This window comes from Paroedura picta, chromosome 3, assembly GCF_049243985.1.
Source record: "Paroedura picta isolate Pp20150507F chromosome 3, Ppicta_v3.0, whole genome shotgun sequence".
Classification (NCBI taxonomy): domain Eukaryota; kingdom Metazoa; phylum Chordata; class Lepidosauria; order Squamata; family Gekkonidae; genus Paroedura; species Paroedura picta.
The window spans coordinates 59820428-59842420 of NC_135371.1; the positions used below are offsets into that span (position 1 = coordinate 59820428).

Genomic DNA, 21993 nt, shown 5'->3' on the forward strand with positions numbered 1-21993 from the left:
ATTTTAGAAAATTTCTTCAGATGCTCTGCTCCTTTCCTACTATTAGATAAAAAGAAGCCCCCCCCCCCCACAAATACAGGAGTTCCTCACAGCGAAAAAGTGGGACTTTGTAAAAGCAGTCATCATGGCTGTAGGAGACTTTTATCTCATCCTCCCTTACTAACTCAAAAGAGGCAAGATATTTAGAGGAAATAGCATATCCTGAGATGAGTTTGTGACTTCACTCATGAGAAGCACAAGAAAAGTAATGGGATCTTGCTTTTCAGAGGAAGATATACGAAAACAACTGAATTTTAATAAGTTGTCCTCAATCAAAATGCTGGCACTATAAGATGGCTGTGCCATCATCCGGAGAACGGAGCCAACCCTTTCCATCCTGTTCTGCCCTGTAACTGAGAATACAAATCTGTTGGAATAAACAAATTCAGCTGGTATAGAACAACAGATTTTTTCCACATTCTTATTTTCCTTGCTTGTGTGTACCTGCTACATCAGAGGACTTTTTTTTGTTCTGCATGTTTTGTTCCCTCTAGCAGTTTATTTGATATTATTATATCACCTTATTTCCAGCATAAAAACCTGCAGTTTAAACCTGCAGGTTTTCATGCCAGACATAAAGCAATGTAGTATCAAATAAACCACTAGAGGGAGCAAAATATATGCAAAACGGGGGGGACGGGGGGGGACCCTGAAGCAACTAGCATACACAAGCATGAAAAATGAGAATGCAGAAAAGTCCTCAGTGTCCATCCATGAGCTACTGAAGGATCTTTTAACCATTTTGTTCCACTCTTTATCCAAGAAGCTCAGAACAATATCCATGTGCTTTCCCTCTTACTTTTTATCTTCCAAACAACCCTGTAAAGTATATTAGGCTGATAAAGGGAGAGTGATTACTCAGCAAACTTCAGGATTTCCTCTCTACACTACACTAGCTGAGAAAGAGTAGACATTGTAGAAATCAATAGGTAAAGTATTAACCTAGCTATGATAAAAGTGAGCAACACCTTAGACAAATTTCTCTTACATAAATGGAACATTTTGTCCTTCTAAGAAGTAATGTTGGATATCACTTCTTTAAACATCACTACTGACATTTCTGCAGAAAATTATTTTTCAGTTAGAATCCTCTTTAAAAATAGCTTTATCATTCATTTGATAAAGAAATTCCTGAACCTGATCAGAACTTATTTATTTATAATTTGATTTATAAATAAATAAAGGAATAAAAACACGGTTAAAAATTAAAAGAATAAACTACTGAACTAATCCTCTGTCACCTTCTGGGGGTGGGGAGCCAAGGAGAGGAGGAAGGCCCCTATTATTTCTGTCTACCATGGCCTCAACCATAACTTTGACAGCTCTGTCAGGGCCTGTATTTCAACTGGCAACTCATTCCACCAGGTTGGGGCCAGGGCTGAAAAGACCCTGGCTCTTGTCAAGGCAAGACAGACATCTTTGGGGCCAGAGATCACCAACAACTTGCCATTTAAGGGTCATGGTGCTCTCTGGAGAATATCTTTGGCTTTAAAGGTCAATACCAAAGCTATCTTTAGCATTCTAGTATCAGCAACATGTCTGCTTCAATTTTATCTTATTTGATTTATTGTATGGACACCATTCAGAAGGATTGAGTTATAGATTGAGACACCATTCAGAAGGATTGAGTTATACATATCAGCAAGACAAGCTGCATAACCCTGCCTATTCCTGAGCCTTAGACACTATAAGACACCAAACACACAGACAATCCTTAAATGTATATGAGACCCAAATCCAAATACTGGTACTAGTACTTGCTCTGCAGTAAATATGGGCTAACAAATTACTCCCATCACCATGCTGGCATTTTCAAATGGTGTTTGTCTACAAACATATGCAGCAAACCAAAAGACAATTCAAATTTTATGCTTCATTGGAAGCAATGGACAAAACAAATGCCTAATGAAAGACAAATGTGGCAGGAAACAGTATTTCCACATCCACTTTAATTATTACTCTCCTCTAGTACAATACAAGTAACCCTAGAAAGACCCTTTGTGTCAGTGATTTGTTCAAATCAAGCAGACAGAAATGATTCTCAGAACACAACAGAACTGCAAATTTTCACCTAAAAAAAGAATTCTCATTGGAAAAGTTTTGTTTCAAAAAAATCATGTGTGTTACATACTGTGAAAACTGCACACATTCGGTCAATCTTGTCTGGATTTTTGGGGCCCCCATTCTTGTTTAACCTTACCAGAAACCTTTCACTGAAAGGCAAAAGAACAACAACAAAAATGACTTAAACACAAGAAATATGGAAATATGGAAATTATAGCTACGTTCATAAGATATTGGGACTAGTTCAGCCAATACTCTCCCCTACCTGCTCCCTACAGATAAAGAGGATGAATTAATACATGATATTAGTGCACATATAATTATTTATCATTTGAAATTACACATTTTTCTTCAGTCAGTCAAATTTATTGCGTATAGCCAAAGGCCACTTAAAATAAATACACAAGCAACTGATCATCTGAACAACTAAGCAAACAATACAGTTTCAAGATACAATATAAAATCAGTATTATCAGTTAGAAAAAAATTAACCAAATCAAATAAAATCAAATCTGTTGCAAATCTATTCCTAAATTTCATTTCAGCTAAGGTGAATAAAGCTACATGATGAGTTAGACAAGAGTCCAAACCTGACAACAGCAAGCATAATATCTCTGGCTCTGTGCACATTTTGGTTAATAAAATTATCTTGGTCTGATGACAGAACAACAGAGATAAAAAACAATTCACATAACCATATCTTTTGTGCTCAGACACTAATTTAAACATTTGTAATAATTTATCTAACTACTTTTCAAAGTTCTGAAGAAGATTCCCACCATAGTTTTAGGCAATGTGTTCTACTTATCAACTATTTTATTTAGATTTAAAGACTGACCTATCAAAAGTCCATAAGCTGATCCTGCATTGAGTAGGGGGTTAGACTAGATGGCCTGTATGGCCCCTTCCAAAGGGCTGTTGAGAGTTCTGCTCATATACATTCCTGTATTCTCTGATGTCTTATATAAAGAACAGTGAGATCCCAAGCAGGTCTACTTAGAAACCTTTTCAGCTGTACTCAGTGGCCTTACTCCTAGGAAAGCATTTTTAAGGCCGCACTAGGGGCATGTAATTATCTGAACCAAGCTAATAGACAAAATGCCATGGAGCTGTAATATAGAGGCACTTTATTCTGACTACTGTAAACTGTGAATACAGTACTCTAATCTGCAAAATGAAAAAGGCTGATTTGGACTTACCTGATCTGCTTGCCTTCTCGAACATCATATAAAAAAAAGAAGACATCTGCATCTTCTCCAATTGTATTATAAGTGAAACTCTTTAGACTCAAAAAGAAGTGGTGAGGAATTGGTAAACGGCAGGCTTCTCCATGTCGTGGGCGAATTGTATCTACCTAAAAAGATATAGGATTGGATTCAGTAGAAATTTCTATTGATAGAAAGGGAGGTAATTTTTTGGTCAGTTTCCTCTTCCCACAGCAGACTATTGCCTCCTCCCTGTCATCAGGAGCAGCATGGAGGACATTTTGAGCTGCAGCATTTGGGGAAGGGGAGAAATAATACTCCACTGATGGAAATCTCTTTAAGTGAAAGACTTTTTTTGTGTGTAATCTAACCCAAATGCTTTATTTTTGTGTGGAAATATTTCATATTTAGATTCTCTGCTAGATATCATAGAATTTCCTCCCTCCCTCCCTCTCCCCATTATATACATTATATATCTATATATCCATTTATTTAGAAATGGGAAAATATACTTTTGACCATGTCATAAAGTGTAAAGATTCATGTCTCCTTTACAATTGCTAAGCTAATATCTACATGATTCTATCTGACAGAAGGGTGACTACATTTATTTGTTAAAATAAAGCATTCTTTAAGAAATCACCTACCATCTAGTAGAAGGATACACTGTTAACAACTCGTTATAAAAGATGTGCATATCTTATGCACTATGGCAATCTCACGTAAACAGAACAGGGTTGCAAACTAGTCTATCGCATTTTTCCTATTCCCTGTTATCAGCAAGTTTATAGTCCCATAGTTTCCAGATTTTTCCCATGAAAAAAACAGTATTTGACCATCTGCTGCAGTTTGCATTCCACAACTGCCTGTAGGTTCTCTCAGAGAGAAGCTTCCAATGAACATATCCATTCTCTTTAATCCATACAGTGGTTCAGCAACCTAGCCACCACCTTCCCCCTGGCTCTGACCACAAGCCTGTTTGGTTCAAAGACCAAAATGACACACAGTCACACGTTTGAGGACAGATGACCTGTTTAATAAAAATACCCCAGAGATCTCTGTTTGAAGGTTGAATAGGTGACAGTGAAAACAGCTTGAAGCTCTTTTTTAAAAACACTTTATCAATGCAACACATATTGAAACATTGTTCTGTCTAGTAAATGGCCTGTAACAATTTGTCTGAATCTAGGCAGAGGCACTAATCAAGGACCACTGAGACATGTTTGAGACATGTTCTGGTAATAAATTAACCTGCATCTCGCCAGCCTCAGCACTACAGCTAATTCAGGTCTTTCAATAAGAACAAAATACATGGGTCAAGAAGCAAAATTTCTTGCTTTCTTCAAGATGGTCCATCTTGGCTGGCTATAATTAGGATCCATTTAATAGTACTGAGAAACCACTACAGAAGAGGAATTGCTGTCTCCTCTCAAGCATGCAGTGATCAAACTCAGGATATAGGGTGATGAAATCTAGTAAGTTCCAAATTGGGTAAGAAACAAATCAGGCAATATATGTTAATTCATTTACTAAAGAAGTACTCCAGATGACTTGATCCAGATTAATCAAAACTCCTTGGTACAGATAAATTCTCACTTTTTTAAAAACATAAATGTTAACATCTCTTTTATCCAGTGTGTGAAAACTACAAAATACAAATTTTATTAATCCTAATTAATCTTAAATATGTACTTTTAAAATGCAGAACCTAAACAGTTCCACAGGGCCTGCAAAAGGGAGCTCCTCCGCCAGGCATTTGGTTGAGATCAACCAAACCACCGCTTCCAGTTGGCCCTCAAGCTCCCCCCCCCCTCTACGACCAACATTAATCGTTGCCCACAGGGTCCCATTGAGCTGAGGCTCTTACAATTTCTATTTTATGTATCATTGTTATTATCATGTTAAATTATTATTGTTATAATATTACTGCTGGCATTGTTACCTGTTACCATGTGTTAATTGTATCCTCCCTGTTTTCTGTAAACCACCCTGAGCCCTCGGGGCGGGCGGTATATAAATATAATAAATAAACAAACAAACAAACAATGCTGAATGTTGGGTTTGGATTCCACAGAAAATGTGTCTGAATGTGGAAAAAATATTTAAAGGCAATACCCTCAGGGATGGATGGCCCATTAAGGCCACCAGGAAAATCCTAGGCAGCCATTATCATCATCATCATCATCTTGATTTATTCCCCGCCACTTCTGAATCGGCTTGTGGCAGGTTACAAAGTCTTATAAAACCCCGATACATTCCAACATGGCAGAACCCCCCCCCCATCCCTTACTACAGGAGGGGTGAGGAAGGAGGTCAACGATGTACTACTCATATCCATGGTGGGGGGAGGGCATTGATCTACCTCACCGACCCCAGCCTCAACCATAAACCTGGCGGAAGAGATCCATTTTGCAGGCCCTGCAGAATGCCGAAAGTTCCCACAGCAACTGCTGTGGTGAGCAGACAGGAATGGTCCCATGCAGAGCTGAGGAACTGCTGTCACCACAAGGAAACTAGCTGCTCCGGTTCTATTCAGGGCAGCAAGCTGCATAGGTACTGGTCAGCCAACTTGCTCATAGCAGTGATGGCTTGTCCACCCTGCATGGGGATGGGCAGCTGGCTTACATGAATCAACAACAAGAGAGCCTTTTGTTCTTTCCTGACCTCAACTGAAGGTACATGTATTTGATCAGGATAGTGGTCAGGACCCTTTCCAGGGCCATCTTTGTTTCCCAGTCACCAACTGAAAGCACATATGTATCTTTACAAACACTCAGTTATTGAAAAGCTGAAGAATAAGACGTATAAGAAGTATATGTAGACTATTACTAAGTGGAAGTATTCATTATGATGGGGTCATATGGATATATGGAAGTATGCATTGTTCAGATCTCTTGTGGCAAACCAGGCTCCTTTGCTCAAGACTAGAAAGACAGTTTACAAAAACATCACATAAAACCTAATGGAAGTGATATAGATGTTGACAATGGAGGTTAATTATGAGACCTAAACCATCATCTTTCTTGAGAATGTGAAACCAGAGAAATAAAAATCTAAAAGTATTCAGTGGCAGATTTCCATCCCTAAAAATACTGGTGTTGATCCATGCAGAACTTGTAGATATGGTTCTGATGTTGACCTTTTGGGAGACTAGTACCAAGGCCCAATAGTTGTCATGCATTCAGAAATGTGATAGAATTGGAGCAATCCTGATCGGAGCAGTAAGAAAGAAAGAAAAGATCTAATCTTCTCTTGATAAAGAGACAATTTCCAGCAATGGAGCTACTGTAGTGGTGAAAAGGAAACCAAGCAGGAACAGAAACAAAAGGAAGTACCTTATATACAAGAATGGGATTCTTGGTGCCACTTATAAGCATTTAGATCTAGAGGAATCCAAATAAATCCATATGCGTGGATGAAAAGAGATGACAAGGAAGAAAAAGCACTGTACATGAAGAATGTAGTGTAGACAGAGCATCAACTAATGAGTACCATAGCCAGGAACAACACAGGTCATCAAACTAGACTTCATCTAACATTTCAGATATTTCCTCGTTCTCAAATCTACACTTGTAAACATCTTTAACTTTAAATAAAAGATTAAATAAAAGAGTAAGGGCTCCGTCGGCAGGCCCTGTCCGGGATGAGGAAGGGTGCTGGTTGGCCCCTTCCCCCAGACTGAAGCGCCTCCCGATCCGCCCCCCTCCGCACTCCGAAACAGCCGTTCGACCGCCGCCATTATCTGCAAGCCTTGCAAGGCCGCAGGTCGCCGCTGCCGCTGCCAACACATCACCCCCCCCCTGGCCCAGCAAGCCAGCAGCAGCCGCCGGGGGATGCTTCGGGGCCGCCTCCGCCGCTGAGGCGACCCACCACGGAGTGCCAGCCAGCCAGCTCCCGCGACGCCGGCTGAGGCTGCTCCCGCCTGCCGTGCACGGGCAGGACGCCCTGCTGCCGCCCATAACTACTCGCCCGCCGGAACAGCCCACCAGCAGCGGCCGGCGGAGGAAGCTTCGGGGCACCTGGCAGCGGCGGCGCCGCACTCCACCATGCGGCCCAACCTGCCCACCTCCAGCAGCGCCACACGCAGCCGCTCACGCCTGCCACCCAAGCGCCGCCCGCGCCGCCACCCATGGGACACAGCCGGAGTGCCCAGCCAGCTTTCCAGCCGCAGCTCGGGAATCCTGCGCAAGTCACTACAGCCCGTCCACTTCCTCCTGCCCTCCAGCTCGCCCGCCGCTTGCCCCCCAGGACACCAGGTAAGCCGCGAGGTCCCACCACTCCCGGACGACCCCGGACTTCCCAAGCCCCGCCGCACAGCCCCGCCACCCTCATAGCGCGCCCTGCTAGTGCCCGCTGCATTTTTCCTGCAGCGAGCTTATTTTCTAGTATTTATATATTCTGGAAGGAGGTAGGAAAATGAAATGCACACAACTCCCTATTGCTTCATCTGAACAGAGCCACATTCAGTACAAAAGGCATTATAGCGGCCTCATTTTAAAAATACAACGATCCCTTTATTAAACTGCTTCAAGCAAAAGGCAAAACAAAACTTGCAACATGACAACACTGAACATATCATTCTAATGCAAAGAGTGCAAGATGCAAAAGTAGCTACTCTAATTGTAAGACACAATTTATCATTTCTTCAGTTATGAGTTGCTTCAGTGAGAACAGAACAAGGCTCCTGTAGCTTCTTACCTGTGATGTGCTCTGCTGTACACTATGCCTACTGGATAAATGCTGCAAAGATTAAAAAAAAGTTGTTAATGTATAAGGATGCTTTTTAACTGTTTGCTCATAGTAGTGAACATAATTTGGATTTTCAAACTATTCTCATTTAAATAGCAATGTACTTTTCCTAAACACTTTGTTTTATTATTTGACATTATTTGACATGAAAATGACCTAAATATTGATACCAGCTTCTTGTCACATCAAAATATAGCACCGTGCAGGTGTTACATACTAGGATAGAACACTAGAGTAAGCGCCATGAAAAGTATTGCTATGCCAGGAACTGCCATCTCAATTCAAATTTGGAACACCAATCTTACACAAAGTAAAGCATCCTGAAAAGCATTTCAGCCACCAGAGTTGACTAGGACAAAACTGGCATAGGCATAATATTTAGAATGACATTTTATAATACAAGCATGGATTCTAAGAAGTATGAATATAGGGTTATCTGACTACAGATTGGGAAACTCCTGCAAATTTGCATGTGGCACCTGGGAAGGGAGTTCCATGAGGATGTCAGGCTGTTAGGAGTGTGCAATTTTTTCTCAATATTTTTCGGTTCAGATCTTCAGGACTAAAAAAAAAATTCAGGATCTTCCTCTCAATAGACCAAATCAAAAGAAAGAGAGAGAGAAAAGCAGCAGCAAAGCTGCAAAAAGCCACTGAGAAGCGGCTCAGCTGGGGTTCTTTTGGGCAATCCCTTTAAAGCCAGCTGATCCTGTGAGGAGAACCATTTTTCAGAAGATATATTTTTGGTTCAGGTAGACCTGAATGCATACCCCTAGATACTGTAAAGTCCATCGTCAAGGGAAACTGATCTCTGTTCCTGGGAGATCAAGTAATTCTGGAAAAACTCCAGAATTATCTGGAAGTTGACAACCCCAACAAAGCCATGCCACAGGATTCCCTGCCTCCCTCTCTCACTGCAGCCATCTATGTCTCCCCTCCCGGTTGTACTCCTAAGGATCAATAGACTCCCAGGAACAGTGTAGGGGACACTAGCAAAAATCTCCTTCCTCTCCTCTGTTGGAGGAAGGGATCTCAAGATCTAAGCCACATTATTTTGTTATTTATAAATCAGAAATGCAAGATTATATATAACAAACTTTTCATATACCATCTTTCTCTTACTGGTATATTTATAGTAGTGCCACTCCAGTATCAATACTATATTCTGTACATAAATGGGTGTAGTTGGAGTTTGTTGTTCCATAAATGGTTAGTTTTCCAAAAAAATATTTTTTTCAAAACAAAGTAACAATTATACAAAAACATAATTGGAAAAGGTATTACAATGGATTCTATTGAATATATACTTCAGAGCTTCATACAATAAGTGTGCAGCTGTTAGAGCCATCTTGAATATTTAGGTTGTCAATCTTATGCCTTAAATGCAAGAAGGGCTTTAAAAAAGCTACATGTGTCATAAAACTCTCAAACATCGAGTACAAGCTGTTATTGACTGGCAGGCAGTACTAGCGGTAAAAAGAAAAGAGAGAGATATCTCAAAATAGTAATACATTTCTGAGAAATTTAGACTAACATGCCTGAGACTTGTAAGACTTGTAAGACTTGATGGGGGGCGGTCCCATTAGCTTTTCCTCTCCCACACACAGCATCACTGGCCTGCTGACTCATTGGCCACCAGCCTGCCTGCCTGCAACACCACTGCTGCCACCTGTCTGGCTCATATGATGGGAATTACTGTTCTCCCACTCACATGCAGTATCACTGTCTCTACTTGCCTGTCTTGTGCAGTGGCCATGGCTCCCCCCTTCATCTCTCACAAATGCCAGCCCTGAGAAGGAGGGATGAGGTTGGGCTAATGGAGTTGTTCTTGGAGTAACTGCAGTACTGATAAAGGTCTTCTGAGGGGTTTAAAAACCCTTTCATTTTTTAAATTTGTATTGGATTTTAACTTTTAATATAATCTTTTGTATTATTTTAACTGCATTTATGTAAACTCAAATGTTATTATTATATATTACAGATTCCCCTGATGAAACATTGGTAAAATCCCAGTGGGAAAGTGAACAGGAGCTGGGGAATCTCCAGTTTCGGACAAGTCAGTCCAAAGGGATGTAGTGTCTATATGCTGATGCTAAAAGTATCCAAGCCAGTGGGGGAACAGAAGTGCTTGGTGTTCAATGACAATCTTAACACCGCCCGCAGTGCCACAGGCGCCGCAGAATAAATAATGCAATAAGGCCTTGGGGGGAGGAGTTAGGGCGGGCTCTGTCCGGGATGAGGAAGAGTGCCGATTGGCCCCTTCCTCCGGACTGACAATGGGAGGGCCCAATCGGCAGGAGCGAAGAGCCTGCCGATTGGGCTCTCCGATTGCCACCCCGCCGCCAAGGGAGCAATTGCAAGCCACGTGGCTCGCAGTTGCTCCCATGCTGGCAGCCTGACGCGTCGGGAGGTGCTTCGCGCCTCCAACGCGTCAGGCTGCCGCCACGCCAGCAATTGCGGCCTGCCGACTCGGGGGCCACATGCGGCCCCGCTAGCGCCTGCTGTATTCCAGGTACAGCGGGCTTGATTACTAGTTTAGATATAATAGGTACTTCAGAAATATGGTAGAACAGGGAAAATCTATGGGATACAGTCATTCCTGGGTATAAATTATAGGCAGGACAAAGAGGATCAGGTTGTTGTTGGTGTTGCATTGTACAACAAAGAAGGAGTCGAACCCAATAAGTTAGAAAACATCAGGGGAAAAGTCCCTAATAACTTTTCTGCATGGTGGTGGCCAAGCTGGGCTGATGCCAGGGGTCTGCAACAGGGCACCTTGCCCTGTTGTTTCTCAGGTCCTCACAGTAGAAGATTTTCCCCACCAGACCTGGTCTCCCCTGGATTACTGCCTTGACATGGGCAGCCAGGGTGGAAAGATTCCGCTGCACTTCATGGCTGTGGATTTTTCTTTTCCCACTGGCAGTCTTCAAGCAAAGGTTGGATACACACTTGGATGCTTTAGGAAGCTTTGGGCTGATCCTGCGTTGAGCAGGGGGTTAGACTAGATGGCCTCTATGGTCCCTTCCAACTCTATGATTCTAATCATGAAGGTGGGATTGTGTTACAACACAATGCCACCTTCATGAAAAAAAATTTAATGCCCCAGTTGACTCTGCGCCACTGCGAAGTGCAGTGGAGCTGACTGGGGCACTGTTTATCCCTTCTGGGATGTGGTAGGAGGGGGAGGAGCCAGGCCTGGAAGGCCCAATTCGTATCCTTCTACACAGCATGAGATTGGCCCTGCTGGTGCCCACAGCGAAACAAAGAGCAATGGGGGGGGGGCTGATTCAGGCCAGACCTGGGACAGCGTTAACATCATGTGGAAGCAGGGATGAGCCCCATCACCACATGAGTACTGGCTTGGTCCCCCACCCCCCCCCCGGTGTGGAAAAGGTCCAACAAATTCTTGCCTTTTAAATTCAGAAAAAGAACAACTTTCTACAAACAAGGTAACAGATAGTTTATTTGATATTCCAGCTGAAACAAAGGTGAACCGGTTTCCTCTGAGAGATTCAGTCAATAGGTGGTTCAAACTATCAATTTCATTACAAATTGCAAAAAAAGGCTCTCTTAAGAGATTCACTATGAGGGCAATAGAAATGAGGGTAATAGAAACATGTTTAGTCTCTGCCACAAGCACACCATGATCAAAGTGGCTACTGGGGCACAACCAATAGCTTTCATAAAACAGTATGCTAGGTTCTTTGACTGGCTTTTATGTTTTGAAAGCTGGATGAAGTAGAGACTTATTCCCTTGGGATATGTGCAGTCGAAGGTTATAAGGAGAGACTTCATACCTGAAAGTTCTCTATATAGGTTTCCAGATCATTGCTCTTTGTACAGGTGAATTCCATCAGTGTAAATGCACAAAAGACCTCTTCTCTTAAAGATCAACAGTTACAGGTGAGCAACCTGATTCGTTTTTGTGGGGTGGTATCTAATCAACTTTGGATTGAAATCATCTTTAGCCAAGAAAATGTTTGATTGGTGTGTAGACAACACACATCCAACCTGATTGGCCCTCAATGAGGAATATGCCCCCAATAGGGGCCAACTGCATGTCTTCCCTCCTTACACCTTCTGGACACTTGGAAGGAGAAAAAGCTAGCAGCAGGTAAGCCAGGGAGGAGGAGGCCAACCATGCTGGCCTCTTGCCCACTGGTGAATGGGGGAGTCCAGGTCCCTGCATGTCATGGCACCAGAAGCACAGTGGCCACCTGGCAGCCCAGCTCCCATGGCAGGGCCACCACACTCCAAAGCCTCTTGCCTGTTGGTGAGTGGGAGAGGTTGGGTGGCCATGCACCACAGCACTGCAGGCACAGAGCCCACCCTGACAGCCCTGCCCCTGTGGCTGAGCCACCATGCTCCCAGGCCTCCTAGGGGAGCCTAGACAGCTGCACTCCGCAGCACCACACCAGCCTGGGCAGCTGGCTCACTGGCTGGGCTGCCACACTCCGTGGGCACCCTCCTGCCTGCTGCCCCTTTCAAATCCCATTAAAAAAAAAGACTTACTATATAATAAATATCTATCACAATTAAAACTGGCTTTGATACTAGTTGTAGATACAGTCAAATGTAAGCACAGACATTTCAAATCAGTAAATATTGAAACATGGCCACAATCTTTGTGTGCAGAAATCTTCCTATGTGATTAGAAATTGTCCCCACACTCAATGGGTAAATGAGTAGGAAAAAAAATCTGCAGTTCATCTATCACATCTGCAAAATAGTCTCTAACTAGTTAGATTATACCTATAGTTGTGTTTAAAGTACAGAATACTGGACTACAGTTAACTGAGATTGGCATCAATAGAATATAAAAGCACCTCCATTTATTGCAGGGATTTACCTCAAGACATCTTACCATTTTGTATAGATCAGAGACACTGATTTGATCTGAATCCACCACCTCAAAGTCTTTCCGTGGAACAAGATCCAAACCTAGATGTCTGTGGGAGAAAAGTATGTTTTGATCAACAGTAAAACACATTTTGCATTGTCACATTGCATTGTGAGTAAAGGTCACACTTAGTTTGAGAAAGACTGGAAAACCGTAGGACTCAAGGAGCAAAGAAGATACAGACTTTTCTCACCAAAACAATATGTTCTGAGACAATCTATTGCCTTCCTCCTTGGATTTTAAATTAACAAAAATATTCAGTTATGAAGTATATTATACTCCAGTTTTCTACCATAAGTATAGCATCCAATACAGCCAGTGACATGACATTTAAAATATGCCACAAATATAACAAATTATCAGATAACAGCATCAGGGATGGGCACAAACCTGTTCACAAGTCAAAATTCATTATAAATTTAGCCTGGGTTATGCCCCTTGAAGCAAGGCTCAGGGGAGGTGTCTTCCCTGAACATTACCTGGACTTCTGTCCAGTTCAGTTTGGGAATTCAAGTCATTTAAATCTAGCAGCTGAGCAAGACAGTCTGCCAATCAGCTGTTAGGTTCAAATGGCTGCCAGTAAAATCGAGTGGTGAAGTAGCTGCTAGCCATTTAAACATAACAGCTAATGAGTGGCCCTGCCAAACTGTTAGATTTAAATGGCTGTCAGCCATTTCAGTGATCTGTTTGCCTTCTCCCTGCTTCTAAGCAAGGAGGGATTAACCTGAACTAACCAGTTCATTTTGGAGTTTTTGGTTCAGGAATGCAGTTCAGGTGCATCTCAAACAGAACTGGAATTTTCCAGTTCGTGCCCATTCCAGCACACCTGTAGAGTGACCTAAAACACTGTTGTACCACCTCATCCTATTAACTCTGCTTAGGTGTAATTCTTCATGGGAGTGCACTGTCTAGAAGTCAAAATGAAGAGGGCACAAGCCATTACAATTCTATGGTATGGGTTTTAGTCCCAATACATTCTTCTCCAGAAAAAGAAAGAACTGCCACCCACCACTGTTAGTCTGAATGAGAAATGAGTTCTAATTGGAAAAAAAACATAGTGCTACACGGAAAAGTACTTATCTGGAGAAGTGTTCCTTGTGGGTACTCTTTCGTTTAAAAAGCATTTGCCATGCACTAGGCCATGTAAATCCATGTTAATAGAATTCTTTAAAAGCAATGTATGAAGGGCTTAATACTAATTCATGAAAGAAGTTTCTTGATGACAGCTACATGGACCACCTCTATGGACATTTCCACATGGCCCTGCTTAAATCAATATGAAGAATAGTTCACAAAAGCACAGTCATGTGTGAGAAACAGATGAAAATCAAGCTAACAGCCTGATCCTAAGTCTGATCCTTTTGGGCAATGGTCCCCAACCTTTTTATCACCAGGGACCGGTCAACGCTTGACAATTTTACTGAGGCCCGGAGGGGGGGGGAGAGTAGTCTTTGCCACCGCCTGCTCCACTTGCTTCCCCACCCGCACCCCTGACTTCCTGCTGCCCACTTCCTGCTGCGCAGTGCCACGCTGAGGGGGAGCCCCAGCCATGGCAGCCGCTGGAGAACACCAAAGGTGAGCCGGCAGCAGAGTGGCAGGGCAGCCCCCGAGGCAGCAGCCGGGGAGGAGGACGAGGAGGAGCCACGGCCCGGTACCGCGGTTGGGGACCACTGCTTTTGGGGGCATAAAATGCAGATACTATGATACACAAATTGTCTTATAAACAATTTAATTTGGAACATGTAAGACTATAATGACTTCTAGGGATCTGAACAGGCAAATTGCCAAAAATATGGTGAATAAAGCAGAAGATCCACAATTTTACAACCCTCTTACTGAAGCACAGCACAACACAAGTATTGTTGCTCTGTATTGTTGCTCTGTTGTACTGCTGTAAAAGACAACAGGCAAATAGCCATGCAAGACAATAAGTAGACTAGCTTCTAGAATCATCTGTTTGGCATTATGACAATTTTCGCACCCAGTGTTAGGAGCTCTAGAATCAAGACTTCTTCATTTGTTCCCTTAAATTGTCCTAAACCTGCTGGCAATACATTGCTACTATAACTTTTTATTAACCTATCTGCCTTTAGAAAGCCATACATTTATTTACTTTGTTTATTACTAAATCTAAATGTAAAAGAGATTTCACTTCCTAACTTAAACCAAGAGGAAAGAAGGGATATAAATGTCATATAATAAAGAAATAAAATAATTATCTTATGGAATGGCTGATGAATTCCTGCAAGAGCCTCTAACACAGCAGCATAAAAAAAAAAACTCCAGGCATGTTATAACCAATAGATTGTGACTATAGATGCCTCCAAAGAATTCCAGTATTCTGGGAAGGCCTGATTCCCCATTACAAAAGCCATATTTTTAATTCCCCCCCCACACACACACACACAAATACATTTGCTGCTACTTTGCCTTTTAAAATGGGACAGAAAGCAGATTTTTTCCCAGGCTATATTTTAAAGTTTTATAAGCTCACATTTGAGATTCTCCAGAACTCTCGGGTGAATATCCCTTACTATTTAGTTTTTCAATTAATTCTAGTACAATTTAATATCTATTTTTGACATCAATCTTCCAGTAATCTTCTAGTAATCCAACATTTACATCTCAGCCCCACACAGAAGCAAGTTCATCTTTAAGACATATTACAAATTAATGGGTACATAACTGTAATCTTAATGCTATAATTACTGGTGAGTGTTTTTTGGTGAGCATATGAAAACTACTACTAGTACAGAAGAGGTTGCTTCATGGAAAATCGTAAGGCACTCTATCCTGGACACTGAGAATTAGTGTGGAAAAAGAAATACTTATGAAAATCAGCTTGCACATCTCGTTGTTTTAAAGATTCTCAGTTATATTATATGATGATTCTCAGTAATATTATGGTTTATGTGGAATGATATCCACAAATTAATAGCATTCAGTGCCAAAGGTCAGGAAAACACTCAGCAATGATTACTTTTGAACCTAATCTGATATACTAAATTTAGTTAAAATCCTCTAACACCATGGATTTCCAGCTCTCATTTGCTAATTCCCTCTTAATCTTTCATAATAACTAACCCCAGGCATCCTACCTGTTTGGATGTCATACCAAAAAACAAGATTCAATAGTTATACAACATACTGATTACATAGTATGTAGAATCCCCTTGTCATTAAAAAAAGGAATATCTAAATACACATTTGTAGGAAATTATAGATCCAGGGTATTTTGCATGCAGAAGCACAAGCTAATTAGCTTCTCTACCCATGCTAATATTAATATTTATAACATCTAAATCCTGCCACTTCATATAAATGTGTAACTTGGCTTACGATAATAAACATTCTTAGAGTAAAATAAGATAAAAACAGGAGCAAAAACAGAGAAAACCACTTTTATTTATTTATTTAAATCCTTTATATCCTACCTTTATTCCAGTAGGCACTCAAAGCACCTTACATTATTCACCTTTCTTTAATTTTACCTTCATAACTAGGGATGGGCATAGACCAGAAAATTCAAGTTTGATTCAAGATTTTGGATATTTCTGAATCCTGAACCTCAGTTACTCAATCCCCCAAAAAAGAACAAGTCCTTTTTACTTCTCTCTGCTTAAATGTAAGGGGAAGTGAAATGATGCACCAGAATAGCTTCCAGGAGCAGAACCCGTCTCCCCAATCTAAGTGGGGGAGAAGATATGTCCCCCTCCCCACTCCAACCCAGTTCCTAGGAGGTTTCTATTCCCAGGCACTGTGAGCCACCTGGGAGCAGAAGCTATCCCCTTGGTCTCTGTGTGTATGTGTGTGTGTGGTGGGGGGGGGGGGGGGAGAGACCCTGCAAGGAACCTGGGAAGAAGGTCCCTTCAGTATCTGAGATGAGCATATCATCCTCCCTGCTTAGATCCTGGCTGGCATGAGCCTTCCTCTCCCGGAGTGCCTGGTGCCCAGAAGAAGAAGTCACATTCATGATCTGAGTGGGGGGGGCATGCTTTCTCCTCCCAGGTGCCAGATTCCCTGTGGAACAAAATGTCTTCAAGATCTAAGCAGGGAGGGGGACATGTCAGTCAGAGATCCCATGCAAGTTCAGTGTCTTTAATTCATCAGGGGGGCATTCCACCACCTCACAAACCTCAGAAACTGAAGGTTGCATTCCTTTCAGGCAGTTTTTATTTGGCTGCCATGATCCTGAGTGCCTTCTCCATTCAAATTTCATAGAGCCTCAAATTCTTTTCAGCTAAAAAAGTGCATTAAACAGAATAATTGTTAGCACCAGCATCTAGTTCCCAATCTTGAACTTTCTCTTCCATGTCCCCTAGTCATAGAAAGTGTTTTGGCATCCCTAGGCTTGCTGTAGGTGGATGGGGGCTTAATCTAGAGATGATGAAAGTAGCCTCTCCTTTAGTTACTGCATGTACTCATTAGGTTCCTTCTCTAGTTCGGACTTTCAGAGTAGTCATGAAATTGTATTGTAAGTTGACTCTTGGGCAATATTCCTAATCCAGTTTGAAGGGGATGACACTAAACAATCCCTAAGGTGTTCCCACACAGCAAACAGAAACATATAAAGCAACCTGTCATCTCCTACCATCTTTCCTACCCAATAAAAATTGATTCCTGAGGTTGTAGGACCTAGTTGTCCTAGTGTAGGCAGCTACATAAATGAGATAGTCACAATGACTAGTAGAAAGAGTGAGAAACACCTTTCCTACTCTTCCATCAATTGAAGGCCATTTAACCCCCTCCCCCCAAGTCAGCATAGCTATTAGCCCACATGAGTCCTGAGACCCCAGGGAATCAAAGAGAAGACAGAGTTGCAATCCTTATTTTCATAATTAGCAATGAATCCAACCCTATCCTGTCATCAGTTGTTCAGTATAAATCTTTCTAAGAGGTCTCTTAATTCTAATCAAACCATGAATATAAAATCCACTCAAAACAAGACTGAACAAATCCTAATAAATGAAATGTTAACTTAATTATGTACTTAATTTTTCTTTACAGTCTATAGAATTTTAGCAAAGCTATTTTTTAAAATATTACCTAGTTGTCCTAGTGTAAGCAGAACAGTGCACAAGTGGAACATATATCCCTGATGAACTAGACTGCAAAAAAAACACAAATATGAATTTGGTTCCCAAGGCTGGGCAACCACATCCAGCAGCCAAAGGTACATACAAGTTCCAGTTTTGTCACTTTTGACAGGGCTGCTAATCTTTTTGTCCTCTTCCAAGAGATGATCAGCATCTCACCAGCTATAAGTGACACACTGTTGACTGTGCATCTATTTTGGATTCAAGTTGGTATTTGCTTCTTAAGTTTAGGTGCAATAATAACTCTATTTCTACAGACAAATTTTATTCAACTATAGTAATATATTGGATTTCTGCCCTAGCAGACATTGATTATGTTAGTAGAAGTTAAGCACCAGCTATTTATCTAAGCAGCAGATATAAAAACACAGCCATCCTGAGTTGTAGTGTACTGACTTCAACTGCCATAGAAGGGTGTGACTTTAGTAAGGATGGCACTGAAAATCACTTAGCACCAATCTGTCAGCTTATTTCTCAAGAGCCTTGTTCTTTCCACCAAGAATGCTATTTAAATTTAACAAGAGGCAGCAATGGTTCTGCACAAACCAGCACTATTGTCACATTTCACTTCACTTCTACACCTCAGTGTCCCAGTAATAATATTTTGAACATTTCCCATTCGAACACTATAGAATCTACCCATCCATCCAACCTATATAAAACAGTGAATGCAAGGGTGCAGCAGGTCAAATTCAGTGCTGACATTTAAAAAGATGGTTAGAAAGACAAGGACAGAAAATCATAGGGACAATGCAAGCTTTCCCCTCCAAGTAGGAAAAATCTTGCACTTTTCAAAATAACAGGATAATTAGCTTTCCTCTAGCGTTCCTCCTGCTGAACAAAGAGCCACTTAAGGTGGAAGTAAGCTCCTTAGACCAGCTTTTCACAACTTTTTTACTGTTGAGAAATCCCAGAAGTGGTACGATCATGCAGAATATGGTTGGGAAGCATAGGTGCGTACATGCCCCCTCTCCCCTTCCCACCTTCTCCGGGTCCATCACTGGCCATTTTGGGAGGATGGGCAGTTCAGTATGACCATATATGGTCATATCATCCACTAAATGTTTATCAAATGTATATATATACTAGAACTTAAGCCCGCTGTGGCTGCCAGACAGCGGGCGCTAGAAGAAAGCCTCCTGGGCTCTGTTGCCCCAGCAGGTATGGGGGGCGGGGAGTGGGCATGGCTTCCTCCAGCCCTGGGAGCAGGGACAGCGATGTGTACAGAGCAGAGGTGCTAGGAAGGGTGGGGTAGCAAGTGAGTTTGTAGTGTGTCTCCCTTGTCGTCTACCGGAATCTCCTTTCTGTCTGTGTCTGTCGGTTTCGGCTTTGATCTTGCAAAGTTTCAGCGCTCCCGGTCTGTCTGTCTGGCTGCCCCTGATCCTTCGACCCAGTCACCCAGCCATGCCTGTATGTCCTGTGTGTCTCCCATCCATGGCAATGCGTGCTAAGTGGCGTACTGTCTGTCCTCCCGCCTGTATTTCCCCCGGCCCGGTATCTCCCTCTGTCTCCTTCCTTCCTTCGTATTTTCCTTGCATGTTCCCTGTCCTTCTGTCTCTGGTGTCTGTCTCTGTGTCGCTCAGACCGCCTGTATCTCTCAATCGGTGTGTGTGTCTTGGTGAGTTCCTGGCATATCTTCTTGTATCCTCCCAGGCAGCCTTGCTTGTTTGTTTTAATCCGTGTCCGCTGGTGTTGTCTTTCTGTCTGGTGCTCTGTCCCTGTGCATCAATATCTACGTGTGTGTGTATCCCCGTCCCCCCTCCCCCCTTCAGGGGCTGGGCGCGTAGCGGCTTACTGTGTGGGGGGGGAGGCTCTCCTTGGCCCCTTCCCCCCAGCGGCCGGAGTCATCGGGGTGAGGCTCGGGCCGGACCCCCCCAGGGGGTTCCTCCTGGAGGAGCGTGATGCGGCGGGGGTTGCCATGACCAGGCGGGGCATGTCTGTGCAGTCAAGGGGGCGTCTTCGGAGCACCACGGGCAGGCGCTGCAGCGGTGGGTGGCTGCGTGGGCCGCTCCCAGGCGCGTGTGGCGGGGACAGTTGTCACAGAGGAGGAGGCGGCGGCGTGGCGAGGGAGCAACCAGCCATGGGTGAGGCGACGTAGGTAATGGTGGCGTGCGTGCGGCTGGAGGCAAGGTGGAAGAGGGGCGGATTGGGAGGTGCTTCGTACCTCCGGATTAGGCAGTCCAGCAGCAAGGGGCCAATTGCGAGGTGCGCTGCGCGCGGCTCGCAATTGGTTCCTTGGCGCCGGACTGACAATTGGAGGGCCTAATCGGCAGGCACTTCGCGCCTGCCGATTGGGCCCTGCAATTGTCAGTCTGGGGGAAGGGGCCTATGGGCACCCTTCCCCATCACGGACAGGGCCCACCCTCGGGGCCCTTAACGAAACATTTAATCCGCTCCGCGGGTTAAAGATATATATATATACACACATACACACAGTACATATATATATATATGTACAAATTAACTCCCACCTATTCAGGAAACCTTCCCAGGCTGTCAAGAAAGCCTGTCTTCGACTGGAGAAAGGTTTCAAATTTGATACAAACTGAATTGTGGGGTATAGGGGTAGGATCCATGCCAACTTTTTAATTAAATAAACCAGAATGAGTGTGGACAGAAACAAACAGTTAAAGGATATCAAATGTAGTCACATTATGAAACTTGACTGAATGATTTGTCTCAGATCACACCTGAGTTCTAAAATGGAGCACAACCTATTTATTGCTCAAAAGTAAACTCGCTTTGAGAAACTGTAGCAATGCAGATGTACAGTAATGAATTCTGGGTTATTAAAATGAATTCAAATTCAATACCTTTATTAGCATATACAGAAGAGGGACAATTAAAATTACTTATGGTAGTTACTTTTTAAGGTAAAGTTGTACATAGCTTTATTTATTTGTACACTGCTTTTGAGATCACAATTTTGTGGAGAAAATCAAAGGCAAAGTGAAATAAATAACAGATATGAAAAAGTACAGTTTTGGGGAATAAATTAGCTCTAATTTCCTGCCATCATTTCTAACGTTCCACAGCAACACTATTACACAGCTACTTTGTCAATAATCTTTTAAATTTTCAATGAGAAGGTTATGATTTTTTATAACCATTACACAGGTATTAGAAAAATTCCTGTGACAGTTTAGTTATCTTTAAACTCACATTTATTTCAATTAAGATTAGAAGATTCATTCTTTGTGTATAGTAGGGGTATGCACTTAGTATATCCAAGATGAAAAAATAGCCAAAAATATTTTCTGGCTATTCTTTCAGGCAGATGTACATTGGGGTTGAATTTTACCTATCTGAAATGGATGCCCTCCCAAGATAGCCGAAAAATATGCATGATTTTTGGGATGGCCAGATAGTTGGATTTAAAAGCCATTTAGGGATTGCTGTCACTTTACATGCCTTCTGATTAAACTTGCTGCTTGCAGAAGTTATTTAAACCCTTTAAATGCCTGTGGAGTTCACTTGGCTGGCTCAGTTTAAACTGGGCTGCCCAGCAAAGCCCGCAGGGACAACTCTTCTGGAAGGAACAGTTGCTTGGAGAGCTCTATTGGATATTCCAGTCTGAAACTGGCTGCCTAGCAGAAACACAGCAGAGCCTGCAAGGAGAACTCTCCCCACAGGATCAGCTCTTGGACAGGTTCTGTTAGGCTGTCTAGTTTAAATCAGGCTGCCCAACAAAGATCTCCCTGCAGCTCTTTGCTAGGATCAGCTGGAGCAGCAGGAGAGCTTTGCACTGCCTTGGCTGGGGCTGGGTTACTCCTACTACTACAAGAGGAACCATCCTGAGAGGAGAAGCCAAATCAGCCCCAGGTCAGGCTGGCAATTTTTACTTTTCTTTTTCTTCTCAGACTCTCCCAAAAATGAAGTTTCTCAAAAATCCTAGATCCAAATACCATTGGGATCTGGGAGTTTTTGGAAATACCGGGTCCAA

At 42.6% G+C, this 21993-nt stretch overlaps 1 protein-coding gene across 11 annotated transcripts in view; it reads right to left on the reverse strand.

Annotated features, from left to right (window-relative positions):
• The window catches only part of DOCK3 (dedicator of cytokinesis 3), a 292500-nt gene that overhangs the window by 206972 nt on the left and 63535 nt on the right, over window positions 1-21993 (reverse strand). For all 11 annotated transcript variants that reach the window (XM_077325925.1, XM_077325933.1, XM_077325924.1 and 8 more), the window contains exons 7-10: window positions 12919-13003; window positions 8007-8048; window positions 3303-3457; window positions 2171-2252 (exon numbers count right to left, since the gene is read on the reverse strand). In XM_077325925.1, coding sequence (XP_077182040.1) covers window positions 2171-2252; window positions 3303-3457; window positions 8007-8048; window positions 12919-13003 — 364 coding nt within the window. The remainder of the gene's footprint in view (window positions 1-2170; window positions 2253-3302; window positions 3458-8006; window positions 8049-12918; window positions 13004-21993) is intronic.